This window comes from Oryctolagus cuniculus, chromosome 19 (genome assembly GCF_964237555.1).
Source record: "Oryctolagus cuniculus chromosome 19, mOryCun1.1, whole genome shotgun sequence".
Classification (NCBI taxonomy): domain Eukaryota; kingdom Metazoa; phylum Chordata; class Mammalia; order Lagomorpha; family Leporidae; genus Oryctolagus; species Oryctolagus cuniculus.
The window spans coordinates 31,267,830-31,287,506 of NC_091450.1; the positions used below are offsets into that span (position 1 = coordinate 31,267,830).

Genomic DNA, 19,677 nt, shown 5'->3' on the forward strand with positions numbered 1-19,677 from the left:
CGTCCTTGCAACACTTTTATTGTTTCTTTATAAACTCCTCTGACGTGGAGGAATATATTGTTATATCATTAGCTTATCTCTTTTTTTTTAAACTCTATGCTAACAGCAATGGAGCCAAGAGGAGGAAAAACATAAGCTACAATAGAAAGGCACTTAGAACCTGTTAAAATACTGATATCCTGGAATGTGCAACAACAAACCGACGACGACAAAGAGTACACCGGCCCTCGTAAGCCTGGTCTATGCGGAGTCACGTGCCGAGCTAATGCCACTGTCCAGTGCCCCCTCCTCTGCTCTCAAACCCACGGCCCCCCAGCCGGGGACATAAGGCCTGGGGCCCTAATGGGTGGGGTGCTTTGGGTCCTGGGTGGGGGCCAAAGAAAGGAGACCAGCTCCCTCCTACCTTGCTCACGGCCCCTTCAAGGGGCAGAGCCAGCACAGCCAGGCCTGTCAGGGCTGGGGTCTGAGCCCAACAGCAGGGTGGGCCGGGTCAGGGTGACCCCTCTGGGACAGAAGGGCAGTCTGGGGGGGGGCCTGCTGCTATTGGCAGCTCCTTTGCTCTGCCAGTGGGAAGACAGCAGGGCTTAGCCATCCTGTGGCCTTAGTGAGAGGGCAGGCCCTGAGGCCAGGGTGCCCCACTGCCAGGTGGGGAGACGGCCCAGTTTTCAGGCCAGGCAGTGGGCTGTGGGGTACATGGATCTCCAGCGTCCATAGCTTACTCTCATAGCAGCCCTGGGCTCTCTGAGAAACACAGATCTTGGGGGGAACCAGCTGGGCAAAGGGGGTCAGGGGAGAGACACCTCTAAGAAAGGGGGAAAGGAGAAGCCAGGGAACACCCTGTCACAAATCCAGGCTCTTTCAGCCCCAGGCCTGTCCAGCACCTTCAGTCCATGGCCTCCAGAGCTCCCCCGGATGCTGTGACTTGGTGGCCCCAGGTCTGAAGCCACCTCCTACCTCCTGGGGCTGGACGTGGGACCTCCCCAGCTCAGGGCTCCCTCCTTGCTTTCCACACCCCCAGGGTGCCCAGGAAGTAGAGGGAGGAGGCTCCAGGGGCAGGGGCAAGTGGATGCTCAGCTCTCCTGTTGGAGAATGCTGTCCAGCCCAGAGAGGGGACGACCCCTCGGGCAGTGCTGTCATGGGGACGAGGCGAGGGATGAGGGCACCTAGCAGAGCGGGCAGAGCGGGCAGAGCAGGCCTCCCTTCTCTGAGCAAGCTGGGAGGCGCCTTGTCAAGGGGCGGGCAGAACAGAGCTGCTTCCTGTGGCTTGGCAGGGCCTGCGTCTATTGCTGTCCCTCCAGAGGGAAGGGGTCCAAAGAGCCTCCAGGGCCAGGGCTGGATGAGCCTAGGCAGGAGGGGGTGGGGCACCAACAGGGAGGGCAGACACCCCCACTGCTGGGACGGGGGCAGCGGTCTCTGCACCCTGTAGCTGGCAGGTGAGTGAGGTGGGGAGAGGGGCGACCCGTCCAGGTTGGCCACTGGGTGAGAGGCACCAGGGTGGGAGGCTGAAGGGGAACGGGGTCTGGTGGGGGATGGGCGGGCCTCGCCAAGGCTGTAGGGCAGAGGTGAGCGAGGCCTCAGCACCCAAGAGCACAGCTCTCACTGGACGGCAGGTCCGAGTCCTCACCCGGGAGCCGGGGAGCCAGCAGTGACCTAGCACCATCCTTGCTGCCCGGGCTGGGGCTGCCCAGGAGTACAGCCAAGCAAGCCCGGCCAAGGACATTATTGCTACTTCACAGAGGGTTTCTGTTCGTCGAGGCGGGCACTGCTGGCCAGGGCGCTCAGTTCACCACTGCCGGCTTGAGCAGCACGGAGCCCGGCGGGATGACCACCCAGCCAGGGGTTAGCGCCTCGGGGCTGCTGGCTGCCGAGTTGACGCCCGTGGACAGGTCCAGCACGGTGCCCGGCAGCAGAGGGAGTCCGTCGGGGCTTGGCCGGGAGCGGCTGCTCTCCGTCCTTTCCAGGGGTGTCTTGCGGCCCTCCAGGGCCCTCGAGGGCGCTGACCCACGCCCTCTCTCCCCCTCAGCCTTGCCGCCAGCGGAGCCAGCAAGGAGGGAGACCACAGGCAGGCCCAGTCCGCCAGCCCCAAAGGGCGAGGGCAGCAGCGGGTTCTTGGCCAGGTTGAGGGGCAGGACAGGACCCGGCAGCCCAGGACCTATGCCCCCTCCAGTCCCACCCCCCCCACCATTACCACAGGCCAGGGCACTGAGGTCGAGGGGGCCGGGGGCCAGGGGCAGGGGCAGGCCGGGCAAGCTGGGGCCTCCAAAGAGGGCGGCAGGGTTGGGGATGATGATCTGGGCCCCACTGACGTAGGGGCCGCCGTCGGGGGCAGGCAGTGGAGGTTTTGGGGTAGGACGCAGCTGAAGGAGCTCTTGCTGCTCGTGGGACACGAAGTGGCCGTGGGCCTTGATGTGCTTGCGCAGCGAGCTGGGGTCCGTGTAGCGCTTATGGCAGCCGGGCATCTTGCAGTAGTAGGGCTTGTCCACGTAGTGGGTGCGCGTGTGCTTGAAGCGGTCACTGGAGTTGGAGTAACGCTTGTTGCAACCCTCGTAGGGGCACACGTAGGGCTTCTCACCTGCGGGTGGACAGGCAAGGTGGGTAGCGTGAGGGTCTTTCCCTCCCATGTCTCCCCATGTACCCACCTGCTGGACAGGTCAGAGCTCCCTCAGAGCCTGGACTGGCCAGTTTGGTCGAGGGCATGGGAGGGAGACAGGTAGTCCCAAGCGTGGGGCCCAGGGGCACAGCAGCTGAGCACAGAGCCGGGGCGACCCCAGCTCTGCCGTGGCCTCACTGTCCTCTCAGGCTCCTGTGAACGTCAGCACGCAGCGGGTGGCCTTGGAGACTACACGAAGGCACTGCCCAAGGTTCACGGAATTGGAATTGCAAAAAAATTTGAAACCCATGCATATGAGGATCCTTCAAAAACTTCATGAAAAAATGCATATTATGAAAAGATTTCAAAACTGTTTTGCACCACATTAAGCATCTTTTGATTCCATTTTGCATGAATTTTTTGAAATATCCTCATATAATTAACAAAGCCCTCGCAGGGGCCTGGCCTGTGGTGAGCGTTGCCCTTGTGCCAACCGCCCTCCCACTGAGGCGGGGAAGCACAGCTGGAGTGGTGCAGGAGGCAGGCCCAGGACACACGGCTGATTCCAAACACCTGTGTGAAATGACTGTCAGCGTCTCACTGAATTTTTTTAAATATTGAAATGATGACTTTGAGTATAACAAGTTCAATGAAATATATTATTACAACTAACGTCGTCACATTTGTTTTGTTCTTTTTAATGCAGTGATTGGGCAATTTAACATTAGGTCAGTGGCTTCCCTGGCCAGGGCTGGCTCTACTTGGGCACGGGCAGAGGTGAGGAACCAAGCCCAGGGGCAAGGCCTCCCCCTGCAGGCGGCTTTCGGAAAAGGGCCGTGAACACTGACTTGTCCCTCCGCCGGCAGGCCCTGGCCTTGCCTAGGCCGCCCTCCGCCACCCGGGCCCAAGCCCCGCGCGGCCGGCCTCTCACCGGTGTGGGACCGGTTGTGGATCTTGAGGTTCTCGAGGCGGGAGAAGCTCTTGTTGCAGGTGGGGCAGCGGTGCGGCTTCTCGTTGGTGTGCGTGCGGATGTGGATGAGCATCTTGTACCTGCTCAGGGCAGGGGGGGCACAGGCTCAGCAACCCGACACCCCTGCCCCCCCCCCCCGCTCCTCGCCGTCCCCCTCACCTGGCGTTGAAGCCTCGGCCGTGGCGGGCACAGCCCTCCCAGTGGCAGCAGTACCCGGCGTCCTTCTCGGGCTTGACATGGTGGTCGTTGACATGGTCCACCAGGTCTTGCAGGAACTCAAAGAGCTGGTTACACTGCGGGGCCGGGGAGGGTTCTCAGCCAGGGTGGGGTGCCTGCCCTGCCCTCGCTCCACTCCTCCCGTCCCCACTCACCTTGGCCCAGCGACACACCAGCTGCTTAGGCAGGGGCAGCTCTGGCGAGAGGCACTTGTCCTTGGGGGAGCTGAGGAAGGAGGATGCAGGCAGGTGCAGGGCGCCCCCAGAGCCCAGGGGCAGGAAGAAGTGGAAGGAGCTGGGGACACCGTCCAAACAGCGCTGGAAGTCCTGGGGGTGAGAGTGGGTCACTGTCCTGCTTGGCGAGAAGGGACCCCCTCCCCGGGCCGCCCCTCCTGCGCATGAGACCTCATCTGGGTCCTTGCACACAGAAGGAATTACGACTGGGCGGGGGGCAGGCCCTCAGTGCCACACCTGGGGTCTCCCTGATAGGAAGGAGGCATCCGAGGGCCGTGGGGAGGCCCCAGCACCTGGAGGGAGCTTCCAGAACAGCGAGGAAGCAGGTTCCCACTGTCTGGAGCTGCCCCAGGAGACAATACCAGTTCTTTGCTTACCGGGGCTGTGGGCACTGCAGGCAGGTCTCCGTTGCCCTGGCGCTCAGGGGACAGTGAGGTGCTACCATTGGGGGAGTCCAGCCCGGATGGCGGTGACAAGCTGAGGTCTACCAGGGGGGCTGCTGAAAAGCGCCCCTCCACCTTCTCAGGGAACTTGGGGTTCAGCAGGAAGCCTAGGGGAGAGGCACAATTCAGGGGTCCTGGCAGGTGGGATCCTCCCGTGTCTGCATCCTTACTGTGACGCTGGGGCAGACAGGAAGTGGGAAGTAGCCACTGTATAGGTGGGAGTGGTCTGGCACAGAGCAAATAACGGGACAGGAACTTGAACCCAGGGTTCCTGGCACCCCATCACATGGGAAGGTGGGAACCCGTGTACTTTTCCAGGGTCCCTTCCTGGCTCAGTGCTCCCTTCTGTACAGCGAGTGGGCTGGCTGTTTAAAGAGCCTCAGGATGTGCTGAGTCCAGGTTTTTGGGAGGGGCAGCAAGGGTGAACACCACGCCTGAGTACCGGGCAGCCCCTGGAAGCACCTGCTGGCTCAGTCCCCAGTTCACCAGTCCCCCACCTGGGTCGATCACTGCACCTTGAAGTCCTGGACCTCACGACTACTACTGGGTCCCCGCTTCCCCTTGCCAGGTCCTCCCAGAGGCTTGCGAGCTGGCTGTGAACTGGGCAGGCCCCGGCTCCCTGCTCCCTCCCAGGATAAAGTCTGGGCAGAGAATGACAAAGGTGTGGGTAGCTCTCCAAGAACGCAGGAGCTTGCTCCCCGCGCGCACACACCTTGGTCGCTCTTCTGCCGCCATGGTTCGTTCATGGCTGTGTCCCCCTGCCCTGGCCAGCACAGTACCTGAGGGTGGGGAGCCCGGAGAGCCCGGCGTGGGGCTGTCGTCCACCAGGCCGAGCTCTCTGTGCAGAGCACGCTGCCGGGCTGCACCCAGCGTCCTCTCCCGCTTCTCTCTCGCCGCCCGGAGCTTGGTGATGCTCAGCTTCAGGTCGAGCGGCTCGTCCAAGGAGTGCATGGCGATGGGGGGGGGGGGGGCTGGCGGCGCGGGAGGTGGCAGGCAGCAGGCGGCAGGCAGCAGGAACCTGTGGAAGAACAGCGGCTGTGCTACGCCCTGGGCGCAGCAGGGCAGCGGGAGGCTGTCTTCCAGGCTGGGAGAGCTCCGAGTGGCCTGGCCAGCAGCCATCACGGGAAGAGAGCACCAGCTACCCACCCGGAGGTTCCACACCCACTTCTGAGTCTTTGAGCTTTAGCAACACCGCCTCAAGTCACAGAGCCGCCAGATGGCCTCTCAGGACCTTGCTAGCCAAGTCCCAGCAGTCGTGCCTGGAACTCAGGCTTGGTCAGCCCAGACAGGAGCAGGCCAGGGGAGCAACGGCGTCCTCCCTGGAGTCCGGGAGGGCTCCTTGGCGGCTGGCGGCAGAGCGCCCCTTACACGTGCTCATGGCTGCTGGCAGGCAGCTGCAGCTCTCTCCACTGAACCAGGCCCACTGTGCAGAGCCCGAGGGTCTGGGAACAGCATCACCCAGCTCCCAGGAGCCTCAGGGCCCTGGGCTGCCACCAGGGGGCAGCTGGGGACTGTGGGCCAGCCAGGCCAACCTGGGGCAGGAAGGGCAGAGCCGCTCTGTCTGGTGGTCAATGACAAGCTCAGATGTCACTTTTTATTGGTGATATTCTTTTATTGTAAGTTCGCGCGTCCTAATTTTCACCGTAATTTTCCTAGAATCTCACTGGTGTCGTTTTCTTTACATCAATGAAATACCAGCATCCACTGACCCAAGAACAAGGTTAACTGCATTCTGAGCTCAGACGTCGCTACCGCAGCAGCGCTGCCTGTACCCTCGTGGAGGTGACTCGTGCACCTTGAAATCCACCTGCTGTGGAAGCCTATGCCAGTCACCATATCCGAGTTTTGTTTTATTTTTTTGACAGGCATAGTTAGTGAGAGAGACAGAGAGAAAGGTCTTCCTTCCGTTGGTTCACCCCCCAAATGGCCGCTATGGCAGGCGTGTTACGCTGATCCAAAGCCAGGAGCCAGGTGCTTCTCCTGGTCTCCCATGGGGTGCAGGGCCCAAGGACCTGGGCCATCCTCCACTGCCTTCCCGGGCCACAGCAGAGAGCTGGCCTGGAAGAGGGGCAACCGGGACAGAATCCGGCGCCCCAACCGGGACTAGAACCCGGGGTACCAGCGCCCCAGGCCTAGTGAGCCGCGGCACCGGCCACCATATCAGAGTTCTCACCCCTAATCCAAAAGGATGTATAGAACCAGCCCATGATCAAACCATTCGCTGCTCCTCGCCCTTGGGTCTGCCTGGTGGCCTGTGCGGCCCATGGGTACACAGCCACCTGACGACACTCTCCAAGGAATCCTCCCCCGGGGCCGGCTCCTTGGCAGGTTCATTTCCTGATCACACTGACTTCTGCGAAGGCTTTCCGCACACCAGGAAGACAGCCCCCCCCCCAGCCCCTCTGCATCCGGGAATCCATCCCAGGGGGCCCGGCCACAGGCTAGCACGGGAGTCGCCAGCCCTGGGATGGGTGTGCCCGTCAGAGCGTGGGTCTGCACCTTGTCCCACTCGGAGCTGTCACCTCTGTTCAGATGTGCTCCTCAGCCAAGCCTTGCCTGTACCAGATGCTCCCAGCCACACAGCTGGCAGGTGGGCGAGCGGGTGATGGATGGGCCTGGGCTGCCCTCTGCCTGACCCCCGCCCCCCTCATGTCTGTCTGTCTGCCTGTCCTTCCACCTGTTTATTTTTAGACACAGGCCCAGTCCAACCTCCCTGAAGCTGCTCTGTGCTGGGAGCCTGGGAGGGGAGGAAGGAAGTAAATATTTATGCTGATTAAGAATTCAGGAGCCAGGAAGGGCTGGTGGCCTGGTCCCTCCGCTGGCCCAGGGCCACAGGCCTCCCCACAGCCGGAGAGGGGACCACAAGGGCAGGATGGCACTGCCATCCACTTCCCAGACTAGAGGGGGCTGGCGGAAGACCTGCAGGGGACACGGCCACCCCTAGAGGTAGGGAGGACCAGGGAAGGAGCCTGTCCTGGGAGCCGAGGCCCAGCTCAGTGCCCCAAGCAGCAGGGGCTCCAGCACTCGCCTTGATCAGAAGGCGCAGCCCCCAGGGACACCGCCCCACCCCTACTTCCTGCCCCCCTGGGCTCTGTCCAGGGAGGGCTCCTGGCTGTGGAAGCCAAAGCCAGGGCCCAGCCTGGGCGCCGCCTCCCTCTCCTGGGAAAGGAGGAAGGAGCCGCCCCATAGTCCACACCTCCCAGTACCTCCACCCCAGGCCGGCCCCACCCAGAATTCTTCCTCCCCGGGGCAGGGGCCCCCAGGGGGCCTGTGACCCCACTCTGGCTCCGACCTTGGCCAACCTCAAGGTGTCCCCACCCCCCACCCGCAGCCGGCAGCAGCCAGCTCTGGGCTCGCTCTGCTCTTTGTTCCCGGTCGGGTGAAGGGGGCAGGCGAGAGCGGGTTCCCACCGCCTAAAAGCCTCGGAAGCCCAGAGGAGGACAGGACCAGGCGCTGCCGGCACCTCCAGGGGCCAGCCACGCCCCCAACCGGTTCAGTGCCCACGACCAGGGAGGGGACGTGATCCCAAGGACGAGGTGGCCACCTGCCTCGCTCAGGGCAGCAGCCGCGCGCCCAGGCTCCCGGGGCGCACACCCGCGGGCGCTCGCAGGGTGCAGCGTGAGGTCAGGGCGTGCGATACCCCGGGCCTCAGTTTCCCAGACGTCTGCACGGCGTGCCGCGGAGGTGCCACCGGCGACCCCAGGCGCGTCCCCACGGGCCAGGCGGGGAGGCGGCGAAAGGAACTAATTAGAGTGAGGCGCGGGAGGAAGCGGTGGCGGCAGCGCGGGACCACCGGGACGGCGAGCCCTCCCTTACCCCCGGCTTGGTGCAAGGGGAGGGGGGTGGTAACAGGAGGGTGGGCCGTTTAGGCCCCCCACGGCCGGACCAGACAATAGCTGCCTTTGTGCGCCACCAGCCGGCCCAGCTGCAGCGCACCGAGGAGCCCCTGCTCACCACGCTTGGCCCCCCATCCCCGGTCAGGTAGGCGGCACAGGTGAAGCCAGCCTCCATTCACCCTGGTGACTGGAGGGCAGCGGCCAGGGCCTGCAAGCTCCAGGAAACTGAGGCCCAGGACCGCTGGCTGGGGGTGGGTCCTACCCCAAACAGCCAGGTTCAGTCCCTTGGGCACCACCCTGCCCATGGTCCACACCCCTGTGTGCCACTCTGGGAAACTGAGGCTCAAGGTCACCAGGCTACCGGGGGTGGGGGGGGGGAGCCAAGCAGATGGAATTTTGCTCTGGTGCCAGCGGCTGGCTGGTCCTGAGCCTGGGGGGTGCCTGTGTGGGTGTGGGTGGGGCACAGGGCAGGTTCCCACTGTGCATGCCCGCCCTGGGGCTCGCTGAGAGGACAGGCCGTCTGCAGGAGCAGGCTGCACCCCTGCACACCCCACAGCAGTGTGGGGTCATGCGAGGGCCTGAAACTGTCCTTTGGTCAGCCCAAGATGTGCCTCCCAGAAGTCCAGGGAGCAGGTCCCTGAACCCCTGTCCCATCGGACAAGGCCTGCTGTGAGGCTGCCCTGGCTCTGGAGACTGGGCCCGGCACTTGAGCACTCTGGTCTTGCAGGTGGGGAGACTGAGGGCTGGAGGAGGAGGTGCCTGCACAAGGGGGTGGCAAGCCCAGGCCTGGAGCCATGCACCAATATCAGAATGACAGCGCCCACAGCCAGCCGTGTGGTTCGGCAACATGCCAGCACCTGCTGAGGCAGGTGCAATTCACGGCCATTTTACAGATGTAAAAACTGAGGCTCAGGGGACTCGGTAACCCGTCCAGGGTCACAGCTTGTCTGTGGCAGAGCTGGCTGCATCAGCCCCTCCTGTGCCTATGGTCACGGGGAGAGACAAAAGGGCTCGGGCCTGGTCCAGGGGCTTGTGTGGACAAGGGGCAGAGCTGGGAGGGGCGGGGGTGCCGGCAGTGGGTGGGCGCTGGAGGGGCCGACCGGGTGGGGCCCACCAGGAGGCTTGGAGAGCTGAGGGCAGAGAGCTGCCAAGGCAAACGGCCCCACAACCTGGCATTCCTGGGAACCGCGAGGCTCCCCGCTCTGGCCAAGAGCCCCACCCTCCCTGGCCGCCCAGGAGCGGGGGCTGGAGGGCAGCGGCAGGGCCTGCTGGGGGCCCCAGACAGGCCTTGTCCCAGATGCCCCTTCCTGACCGGGCAACAGCGCTCCAAATATAGGTCAGACCTCCTGGGGCCCCAACCTGGCTCCGCTGCTTCCTGCCCAAGCAACCTGGGCAAGCTGCCTCCCCGCCTCGCTCCTAAAACGGGGTAACACCAGCAGTGCCCCTCCACGCCAGGGGCTCCTGGGGAGGAGAAAGCTCAGTGCAGCACTCAGCGCCTGGAACAGTGCTGGCGCACAGTAGGCACTTGCAATAAAAGGTGCCGCTTGGGTCGTCACGACTGCCCAGTGCCCGGACGTTGGCCCGTCTGCAGCTCTGAGGAAGGCTGAGTGGGGGTCTGGCCTTCCCCGACAGATGCCACAGTCCACCCCGAACAGCGGAGCCTCCAGCCTCGGCTGTCCTGCGGCGTGACCACAGCAGGCCTGGTCACCTTCCAGAGCCCACTGCAGCAAGAGGGGCCGCCTCCCAGGCCAGGGAGGGGCTGGTCCTGAGGCCTGGGCCCAGGGGTCCCAGGAGAGGAGCCAGAGCAGACAGCATTTCCTGGAACAGCCTGGGGGGCGCCTTCCCTGGGACCCACTGGCTCAGCAGATGCCCCACCCCATCCCAAGATGGGCACCCAGCCAGCACCCCCAGGTCCCCTGGGAGGGCGGGCCTGCCTGGTGGGAGCCTGAGGGCCCCCAGATGACCCAGCCAGGGCTGAACTCTGCTCTGCCTTGGGGGCCTGGGAGAAAGCCAAAGCCTCCCCCTCCCCCCACCCGCAGCAGCAGCACCTGAGGGCGCCTCACACCGGGAGCCCCAGAGCCACCCAGAGCCAGGCCACCCCGCTGTCCCTTGAGTTTCCTCATGGAAACACCACACAGGAGATGACAACAACTGGTATTCTCACTTCCGGTCTGGGGCTGGGAGTGCCCGCACAGTCACTTGGGCCTGCCAAGGTCACCCGGATAGTTCAGGAAGAGCTGAAGCTGGGGGCTGGAGGCTGGCTCCCCCCACGGCCCTCCCCAGTCCCGGCTCCAGATGCCCCAGCAGAGGCACTCCAGGGAGGGCGAGGCGGCACCTGGGGGGCCCAGCACACGGATCGGCCAGCTGCAGGGCCCCACCTGGCACGGAGGCCTCCCCTGTCCTGGTGGCTCAGGGCCCCCACGGACGGCCCCCACCCCCTGCTGCCTCCCGCCTGCAGCCACCTTTGCACAACTATGTCTGGTATTTTGCCGTCTGCCCAGCTGGGGGGGTGCGTGGGGCCGCGAGCACTGCCTGCACCTGGGCCGCAGCCAGAGGCAAGCCCGCCAAGCAGCCCCCACGCCCGCCTGGGCTGGGGGGGGGGGGGAGACAGGAGGGCGGGCCCAGGCCGCCCAAATCCCTGGGAGGGGCCGGCACTGGGGGAGCCAGACAGGGACACACACCCAGCAAGGCTGAGACACAGGCAGGGCTGGCCACTCACAGAGCTCTCCGGGGCCAGCACACGCATGAGCCAGTGTCCCCAAGGACACGGATGGGCACCCAAGCGCCTCCAGACATACAGGTGGGCATAGGTGTCACACCTGCGCTCAAACACAGCACACCCGGGACATGAAGGGACGCCCTGCCCCAGTGTCGGGAACAGACTGGACACAAGGCCCAGGCACCACTGAGCTTCCCAAACCAAGCCTGGCTGCAGGTGGACCCACAGGCGCCTGCCACATCCCAGGGGGCCCATGCCTATGGCCCCCCACCCCCGCCCTGGGGCAGGCACCTGCCAAGTGCAGGCAGGAGCAGGTGAGGCAGGCTCTGGACTCTGCCCTGTCCTCACCGCCTCATTTATCCGATTGGATCACACAGCCCCGCATTCCAGGACCTGGCCCTCCACTGTGCTCTGGGGGGCCCACGGGGCAATCAGAGGGAGCAAGGCCTGGAAGACAGTGCAGACCTGAGGCAGCCACGTGGCCGGGGTCAGGGGCAGAGGGAGCTCGGGGGTCCCTGTGGCTGGGACCGGCCAGCATGCCTCCCCACTTCCCAGCTGGGGGCCCTGACAAGGGCACAGTGCTTGGAGGGGCACAGACTCTTGTCACCCACTCTGAGCTCCCACCATGCAGCCCCCCGAAAGCAGCGAGTCTGCCTGTCACTCAGTGGAGGAGGAGGCGGGAAAGGAAGAGCCGCAGCAGGGAGGCTGGGATGAGCCCGGCGGGCACTAGGGAGCCACGAAGGGTTCTGCACAGACAGCACCGTCTGCCCCTCCTGCAGGGTCTCCTGTCCCCGGGCATCTTCCTCTCTCAGGATCCGTCTCTGCAGAACCTGACACCTCTCAGGTGCTGGCTCCAGCTTCACAGTCTCCCAGGTCCCCATAGTCCTGCCTCCTCCTCCAGCAAGTCTTCCCTGATGAACTCCCTGGCCTCTGCCTCTGGCAGAGGGCTCTACCCAGCCCCTACACAAGGACCTGCCTCCGTCCCCACACGGCTGAAGGCAGCGCGCATGGCCCAGCAGCCGCCCGGGGTCCAGGTCCTCACTCACACATTGTGAATGCCTCGGCGAAGCCCACTGAGGAGCAGCTGTGCCAGCGCCCTGGTGTCTCCCCCAGGCCTGGTGTTCTGGCAGCAGGTTCCCCTGAGCCCACTGACCTCACCAACAGTTCACTGCCCCTTTCCCACAGCCCTTGGCCGAAACCCACCGCTCCCACCAGAGTGGGAAGTCCTTGGGACTCAGAGTCAGAAAACCAGACGTGATCCAACTTGATGCAGGGCGAGGCCCCGGGCCTCAGTTTCCCCATCGTGAGAGGAGCGGAACTGGAGCTCAAACACCAACCACCCCCTTCCAGTGCACCTGCTGCTTGGGAGAGGAGGTTTGGCGATGAATGAGTGCCCGCCTGCCCCCAGCCGAGGTGCACAGGTAGTGGAGACGAGGTGGAGGTGGTTTACCAAGGTCAAGGACAGAAGCTCATTGTGGTCCCAACTCGGCTGTCTCTTCCTCCCTGCCCGGGGCCAAGGGATCCCAGGACAGACCTGGAGGTGGGTAGGGGCTGGTAGAGACCACCCAGTCAGCTGGGACAACCCCACGGACTCAGCTTCCCGGCTTCACCTCGCACTGCCCACCCTCCCACGGACGGCTGCAGTCCCACTCTGGGTAGCAGAGCGAGCCCAGGAGCCGGGCAGTTTCCAATCCACTCCCCCCACACCCCACGTCCTCCCCCTTCCAAAAGGGAGCACCCTGCCAGGCTTGGCCTGCTGCAAGCCCTGAAGGCCCACCGTCCTCAGAACCATGAGGGTGACCACTTGGAGCCCTGGAGCCGGTAGGCGGAGGCCGGCAGCACTGAGGGGGGAAGGCAGGAGGGGACGCAAAGCTTGGGGTCAGTCTGCGGGAAGCGTGGGGGAGGGGCCCAGGGTCTCTGGACGGAGGCAGAGCTGGGGGAAGCTGGGCGCAGGCAGGCTGGGACTTGCCAGCCAGACCGGCGTGGGGGGCGGGGGAGAGGCGCTCCCTCCAGACGCGTCTGCCCGGTGCAGGGCGGGGGTCCTGGGTTAAACTGACCTTTTAGGGGCCAGGGCCAGCCAGCCCTGGGCTCCAGGTCCTTTCTGTTCCTTCCTGACCCTGAGAGCCCCCAAATCTCACAGCCTCGACTCCCTCCACCGGCCCTGACAGCCTCACGCCTGGCCTGGCCGAGACCGGGTGAGGGGCAGGCCGCTCTCCTGCAGGCTCCCAGCCGTGGGCGGGGGTGGGGAGAAGGAGGGGGCTTAGGTCTCCCGGGGCCTCTGCTGCCTTCCCAACCGCCCTTGGCCATGACTGGAGGAGGGGGCCGGGGGCTGGGTCTGAGCCCACCCACCCCACCCCCGGCAGCCATCTGCCAAAGCTGGAGCGCACAGCACATGCAGTCCCACACTCAGGCAGACCCCTCCCCGCAGGGGGCGCGACCTGGCTCCCAGAGGCAGCAGAGACAAAGGGCGGCCCAGCGAGTGACGCCTGGGAGAGTCTCAGCCTCCCTCTGCCCGCCCCCCAGTGAGGGCGTCTGGGGCAGGGGCAAGCCCCCCCCCCAGCTGGACTCACTTCCCATCTCCACACCCCAAGGCACCCCCCCAGTCCAGCCATCAGCCAACCAGAATCCTGCATCCCAGCTGTGGGAGCCCTGGAAGGCCAGAGCCAAGCCTTGGGGACACTTGGAGGGAGAGGCCCCCCGGGGTGGCAGGGAGAAGGGTCACCTAGGTCAGGCCTTTGCGACTCCCCAGGGACCCACTGTGAGGGAGGGGGAGGGGGCCCCTTGAGGACCTGGGCCAGACTTCCCCTCCCACCACCCCTGGAGGGTGAGAACAGACCTGCAAGCAGAACCTCTGGCAGCCCCAGAGCAGGGCCCCTGCTAATCCCAGCCCGGGAACTGGCCACCAGGCTCCCCAGCCATGGCCAGGCCCCGCCCTGCGCCACCGGGAGCCTCAGTTCCCTCACTTGTCAGGCAGAGGTGTGGGCGCCTGCGAAGTCACCACGCCAATGAAGGCATTGGGGTGAGCTGGATTCTTCCAGGGCTCTCCATGCTGCTCCAGCCCCGGGCCCACTGCACTGCCCCAGCCACCTGGGACAGAGGCCTGGGTCTAGCAGCCACCAGCAGCAGCAGGTCCCTGCCCCGCACCGAGGCAGTGGCCCAGCCCTAGCCATCAGCAAAGCACAGAGGTGCCTGTCGGAAATGTGGAGTCCCTGCCCCTGGCCACACCTGAATCAGAATCCACCAGGGTGGGGCCGGGCAGCCACTCCAGAAACCACTGGGGCAGCAGCTGTGACCCCACCCCCCGGGCAAGAAGCCACTGGGGCCCTGGCGTCCCCAGGCACAGACTGGGGCCTCAGCCCATCCCTGAGGACCTCACAGCCCCCCGAGGGGAGGAATCAGGCAGAGGAGGGAGAGCTGCATCTTTCTGGCTGGTCCCCGAGCCCCCATCCCCAGGCGAGAGAGGGTCTCAGACACAGCCCTGCCGACCACGGGTGCCCCCCAGGCCCCTTTCTCAGGGGTACTGACCTGGGGAGGAGTACCGCCCAGAGGCCCCCACTAGCCTCGGGCATGTGCTGTGAAATATGAAATAACCATCGCGACCCCAGTGGAGGGGGACTCTGGGGCGCCTTCCTCCTCCTCTGCCTGGACCACTTCCCCCAGCTCAGGGTCTCTCCTCTGGAATCCCACTTTCCCACTGGGGGAGGTGCCTCTTCGGCCTCCCCTGGGAGGCAGGAACCTACGAGGTATCTGGGCAGGAGGGGCAGAAGCAGGGTCCCAGAAGCCCCCAGCTGGCCTCCCAGAGAGCTCTGCTGTAGGCCCAGGTTCCAACATCTGGTCCCCCAGCCACAGCTGCTGCCACCCCCCCCAAATCCTGGGACTGCCCCAACCTCTGTCCAGTGCCTGCCCAGGCCCCCACACCCAAGAGGGAAATTTAGGCCCCCTGCGAGTCCAGTGGGGTGGATGGAAATGCATATGGGAAAATGTCGCCAGGAAAGCATTCTTCCGTCCACACCGCAGCCCGACCCGGGCGGATTAGGTGGGGAGAAGACGCTCCCTCGCCAGGGGCCAAGGCCAGGCCAGGGAAGGGAAGGAGGGTGAGGGGGCGGCAGAGGTGGGGTCCAGGCCTCCCTCCAGGCCCCAAGGGTCGCACTCTGGCCCTCCGCTCCCCGCGAAGGGAGCCAGGCAGAAGAAATGGCTGTGGCTGCGCCTTCACAGCTGGGCTTCTCAGACAAAAGCTTTGGGGGAACGCGGTTCACACAATTGTTTAAAATGAGGTTTTGAGATGTCTGTGGCATCCAGTTATTCATAGCGGCTCCACCCACGGATAATTGAGAGTTGGCTTTCGGTGGACTTCCCTCCCCGGCCCCATCTCAAGCCCCCACACCCCCAGCTTCTCCTGAAATCTGCAGCCCAGGATGTTCACCTGGTCTGACCCGGCGGCTTTACAGACAGGGAAACTGAGGCCCCGAAAGGGAAGGATCCGGGAACTGATAGGAGATTGGAGACCTGAACCCACCACGCCTGCCTCCCAAGCCAGGGGCTTTCCCACTCGCCCTCCAGGCTGTGGCCTGGCCCTAGCAAATCCCCAAAAGCAGTGGTGCCTGGGAATGCGTTGACTCACTGTCTGGCTTCCAGGGTACCCTCTTCCCATGGGTGAGGGAGGGGACTGGCAGGTGTCCCTGAGAGCCAGCAGCAGAAAGAGGCCCCCCGGGGGGCCTGGGCCAGGGTCACTCAGGGGCCGAACAGCCCCAGCTGGAGGGATTTAACACCGAAGGTGAAAGGTCACAGACAGGGAAGGGCCAGCAGGCATGGGGGGTCAGAGGGTCAGAGCTAATGGCAGCGCCGGAAAGGAGGGGGAGGGGAGGAGGCTAAGGAAAACAGGGCTGCTTCCAAGGGGTCTTTACCCCCAGCCCCCAAAACAATGTCCTACCCTGCCGGCACAGCTTGGCTAGCTGCAGGCAGGGCCAAGTTGAACTGGGGAGGGGTGTGCAAAGGGCTGGGCTGGAGCTCTGGAGGGGTGTCCTGGGGGGCCCCAGGTGCAGCCTCTCCCCCTGTGAGGACCACAGCCAATGGGAGGCCCCTCCTGGGCCCAGAGGAGAGAAAGAGGAGCAGAGGGGGAGGGCTCCAAGGTCACGGGGTGGGGGTGGGGCAGTGGGCTGGGCTGGGACAGCTGTGGCACTGTGGCACTGCACAGCAGGGCAGGGAAGGAGTGGGCCGGGGCGTTTCCCCCATCCCGAGCCTGGGGGGCTGCCATCCCTCCAGGAGGCCAGCACACACAGGATGACCGACTGCTACCCAGAGTGCCAGCCGCCCTGGATGGCCGCTCGGCCACTATCCCAGGCCCAGACCAAGACCCACGGGAGCCCAGGCCTTGGCCAGGTCCCCGGCTGGCCTGGCTGCCCTCTCGGTGTCCAGCGTTCCCTACAGAGCCAGGATCCAGGGTTGATGGCTGGGGGCCCAGGGCTCCTCCCAGTATCCCTTCCAGCTCCCCAGGCCCCAGGGCAGGGCTGGGCAGCTCCCTGCAACCAGAGCTTCCCGGCCACCCTCTGGCCAGGCTGGGCGGGCCCCTCCTGGATGGGCAGAAAGGCGGCACGCTGCCCTGCTGTGGCCTGAGTACCCTGCTGGGCAGGGCAGGGTGCCAAGGCCTCCAGGTGCCAGACTGGATTCCAGCCCCATTCCAGGGGGCCAGCGGGAAGCAGGCACAGGCCTCTCCCTCCCGGGGGATGCACCTGCCTCACCCCCTCCTCCCCAGCTCCAGACCCGCCCTCAGGCATTTGGATACCCCTGCCCTGCTCACCCAGCCAAGCCCCCCTCTGGCCTCCAGCCCGAGGGCAGGGGCGGGGTACAAGTGCTGGATGGGACTCCGACCGCTGGTCCCAACCCCCAGGGATGCCCCTCCTGGGGCCCAGGGAAGGGCCAGGGTTCGCAGGAGCGGCGGGAGGGAGACCTTCCCAGACAAGGGGAAGAGAAAAAGACACCTTTCCGATCCTCTGCTGGAAACAGCCGGGTGCAGCCGAGGCGAGGTGCGGCTGCCCCGCGGCCCCGGCCAACTTGGTGCCCAGGCTCCGAGTGGCCCCCTCTCCCCTCGCAGTCGCCCCCGCCGCGGTCGCCCAACTTCCCCGCTGAAGTTTGCGCCCGGCCTCCGGACAGAGGGCGGGCAGGGAGGGAGGAGAAAGACCGGGAGACCGAGGGCGGCCAGGGAGCCGGCGAGGGAGGGAGCGCGCGAGCGAGCGAGCGAGCGAGCGCGCAGGGGCCTCGGCGGGGGCTCACAATGGCCCGGGGCGAGGCGCGGACGGCGACGACGGGGGCGACCCTCGGGCCCCGCGGCCCCCGAGAGCGCGACAGGCGCCCCCCGCCCGGTCCCCGTGCCCAGGGCGCGACGCCGGGGGCTTCCTACCTCGGCGGCGGGGGCGGCGGGGCTCCCGGCTGCGGGCTCCGGCGGTCGGGGGTCGGCGGGGGGGGACGAGCGGGGAGCGGCTGGGGCGGGCGGGGGCCGGGACGCGAGGCTCACGCGGCGCGGGCTGCCCTGGCACGGCCGCCCGGCGCCCGGCCGCGCCGCCACATCTGCAGCTCGGGCAGGGAAGGTGGCCGCGGCGGCCGGGCCGTGCGGGGATGTCTTAGCGAGGGAGGGAGGAGGGAGGAGGCCGGCGGCGGGAGGAGGGGCCGCGGCGGAGGCGAGGAGGAGGGGCGCGGGGGGCGGCCTCCCTCCCGCCCGCGCCCGCCCGCTCGCTCGCTCCCGCCCCTCCCAGCAAACCCCGCTCGCCGCCGCGGCCCCAGGCCCGGGGCGCCAGCTGCCAGGCGGGGCCGTACGCGTCGGGGGAGGGGGCGGCCGGGCGCCCGGCGCTGGGCCGGGGGAGGGGCGCGGAGGAGGGCGGCGCGGCGGCGGGGAGCGTGGCGCGGGCACCGCGAGGGCGGGCGCGAGGGGGCGCCGGACAGCCGCCGCGCCGCGCGCGTCCCGCTCGGCCCCATCCTCGCCCCCGGCCCCGCCCCCCGCCCGAGGGCAGCGCTAGGACACGGCGGGGAGGTGGCCGGGGTGGGGGTGGCGGGGGAGCCCGCGAGAAAAGCCCCGCGGCCCGCGACGAGGGCGGAGGTGTCGGCGGCCGAGGAGGAGGCGGGGACCCTCGGCTGCCCCGGCGGGGTCACCTTGGCCGGGCCCCCCGCGGCCCCGCGCGGCGGGAGGGCGACAGGAACGCCTCTCCGCACGCTTCGCGCCCTCTGCCCAGCCGGGTTCCAGGAACGCGCAGGCAGTGCCCGGCGGACGGCGGTCTCTCCCGATCCCGGGCGGCGCTGACCGGGGTTCGAGGCCCGGCTCGGCCCCTCGAGCAGGTCCGACACGGCGGCTGGACCTCGGGCTGCCCTTGGCTTCCGTTTCCCTCGCGGTGGAGTAAGGGCGAGGCTCGGCCTGAGCAGTCCCGGCCTCCTCCGCCGGGTCCCTATCTTGATCCCGGCGGTGGGGACCACCTGCGCCGCGGGCCGGAGCGAGCGGCGTGACTCTGGGGCTGCCTCGGTGCAGTGAGTGGACAGATGCTCGCCGGCGCGCTAGCCCCGCGCCAGGCCAAGCCGTCTGCCACCTCCTCACGCTGAGCCACGGACTCGGTCCCGATGGGTGCGGGCTCATCCTGAGCCCCCGCCCGGCGGCCGGTCGTGGCTCCGCGCTGCGGGGGAGCATCCCCCCCGGAGGAGGCTTCGAGCTCGGGTGGTGTGACTCCGTCTTCATGCGTGGGCCCCGAGTCGGGAGCGTGTAGACCGTGATCACGCGTTATCCCCGTGCGTGGTGCCTAGTAGGTGCGTTCGACCCGGAGCACGGACGCACGCTTAGTAGGTGCACGTGACACCGCCGGCAAACGTGTGCACACCAGGCGCGCCTAAGCCATGACGCTCCTGTGTCGGTCTGCGGCACGCACAGTAGGTGCTCGTGGCGTGGGAGGGCCGGTCTGCCCGGAGCAGAGGCCACAGCGCGCGTTGGAGGGGACCTCCTCCCGCCCCCGCCGCACCCCGCCCCGGTTTCCCGAGAGTGGGTGGTGTGGAGTGTGGCCGGGTTAAACATTAGCCGACAGATGGACCTCGGGGAAGGCCAGTCTCGGGCCCTGACGCTCCTAGGAGGGGGCTGCGAAGCGTCCACTCCCCGATGGTGCGGGGGGCGGAGACCTACGGCCGCGCAGCGCCCCCTCCAGGCGCAGGGAGTCGCAGCGGCTCGGCCAGGCGGGGCTCCGGCCCTCGCAATCCCGGGGAAAACGCACGCGCGAGGCCGGTGTCCATCTCTCGCAGGGCGCCAGGCGCGGTGCCACGCCCGGGGCGACGGGGCCGGGGGAAGCGGCACCCTCCAGGGCCCTGCTGGGAGCCGCGTCCCTGCGCGTGGCTCCCAGGACGGCTCCGACGCCCCGTTCTGCACCCCGCGTTCGCAGGGTGAGTGCAGTGGCTCGCTGCTTTCCCGATTTCAGGGGACGCTCTCAACACAGCTGAGTGGCTGCCCGCAGGGGCCGATTCCAGGACCCCCTTTGTTGCTGTCCCCTCAGTCGCAAATCGACGCCTACATTTGGCTGCTTGGCTCCTTAGAAGCCACCAAGTGAGAAGGAACGACTTTGGTTTTGGTGTAACGTCGGTTCTCAGACCAGTTCCGATGGAAAAGCCCTCGCTCTAAGCCCCTGCCTCCCTAGGACATCCAAGAGC

General features: G+C 66.4%; 1 protein-coding gene across 3 annotated transcripts; it reads right to left on the bottom strand.

Moving 5' to 3' along the window:
• Position 1: 1 nt before the first annotated feature.
• On the bottom strand, positions 2–17,594 carry GLIS2 (GLIS family zinc finger 2). Of its 3 annotated transcripts, XM_051836288.2 has the most exons (7): positions 17,405–17,594; positions 5,232–5,470; positions 4,387–4,559; positions 3,932–4,102; positions 3,720–3,853; positions 3,522–3,640; positions 2–2,572 (listed from the first exon to the last, which is right to left on the bottom strand). In XM_051836288.2, the coding sequence occupies exons 2-7, from the start codon at positions 5,401–5,403 to the stop codon at positions 1,779–1,781; spliced, it is 1,563 nt and encodes a 520-aa protein (XP_051692248.1). In that variant the 5' UTR covers positions 5,404–5,470; positions 17,405–17,594; the 3' UTR covers positions 2–1,778. The 3 variants fall into 3 exon arrangements, with proteins under 3 accessions (XP_051692248.1, XP_051692249.2, XP_069920095.1); XM_051836289.2 differs by lacking the exon at positions 17,405–17,594 and having other exon boundaries at positions 3,932–4,093; positions 5,232–6,821; XM_070063994.1 differs by lacking the exon at positions 17,405–17,594 and having other exon boundaries at positions 5,232–6,817.
• Positions 17,595–19,677: the final 2,083 nt, after the last annotated feature.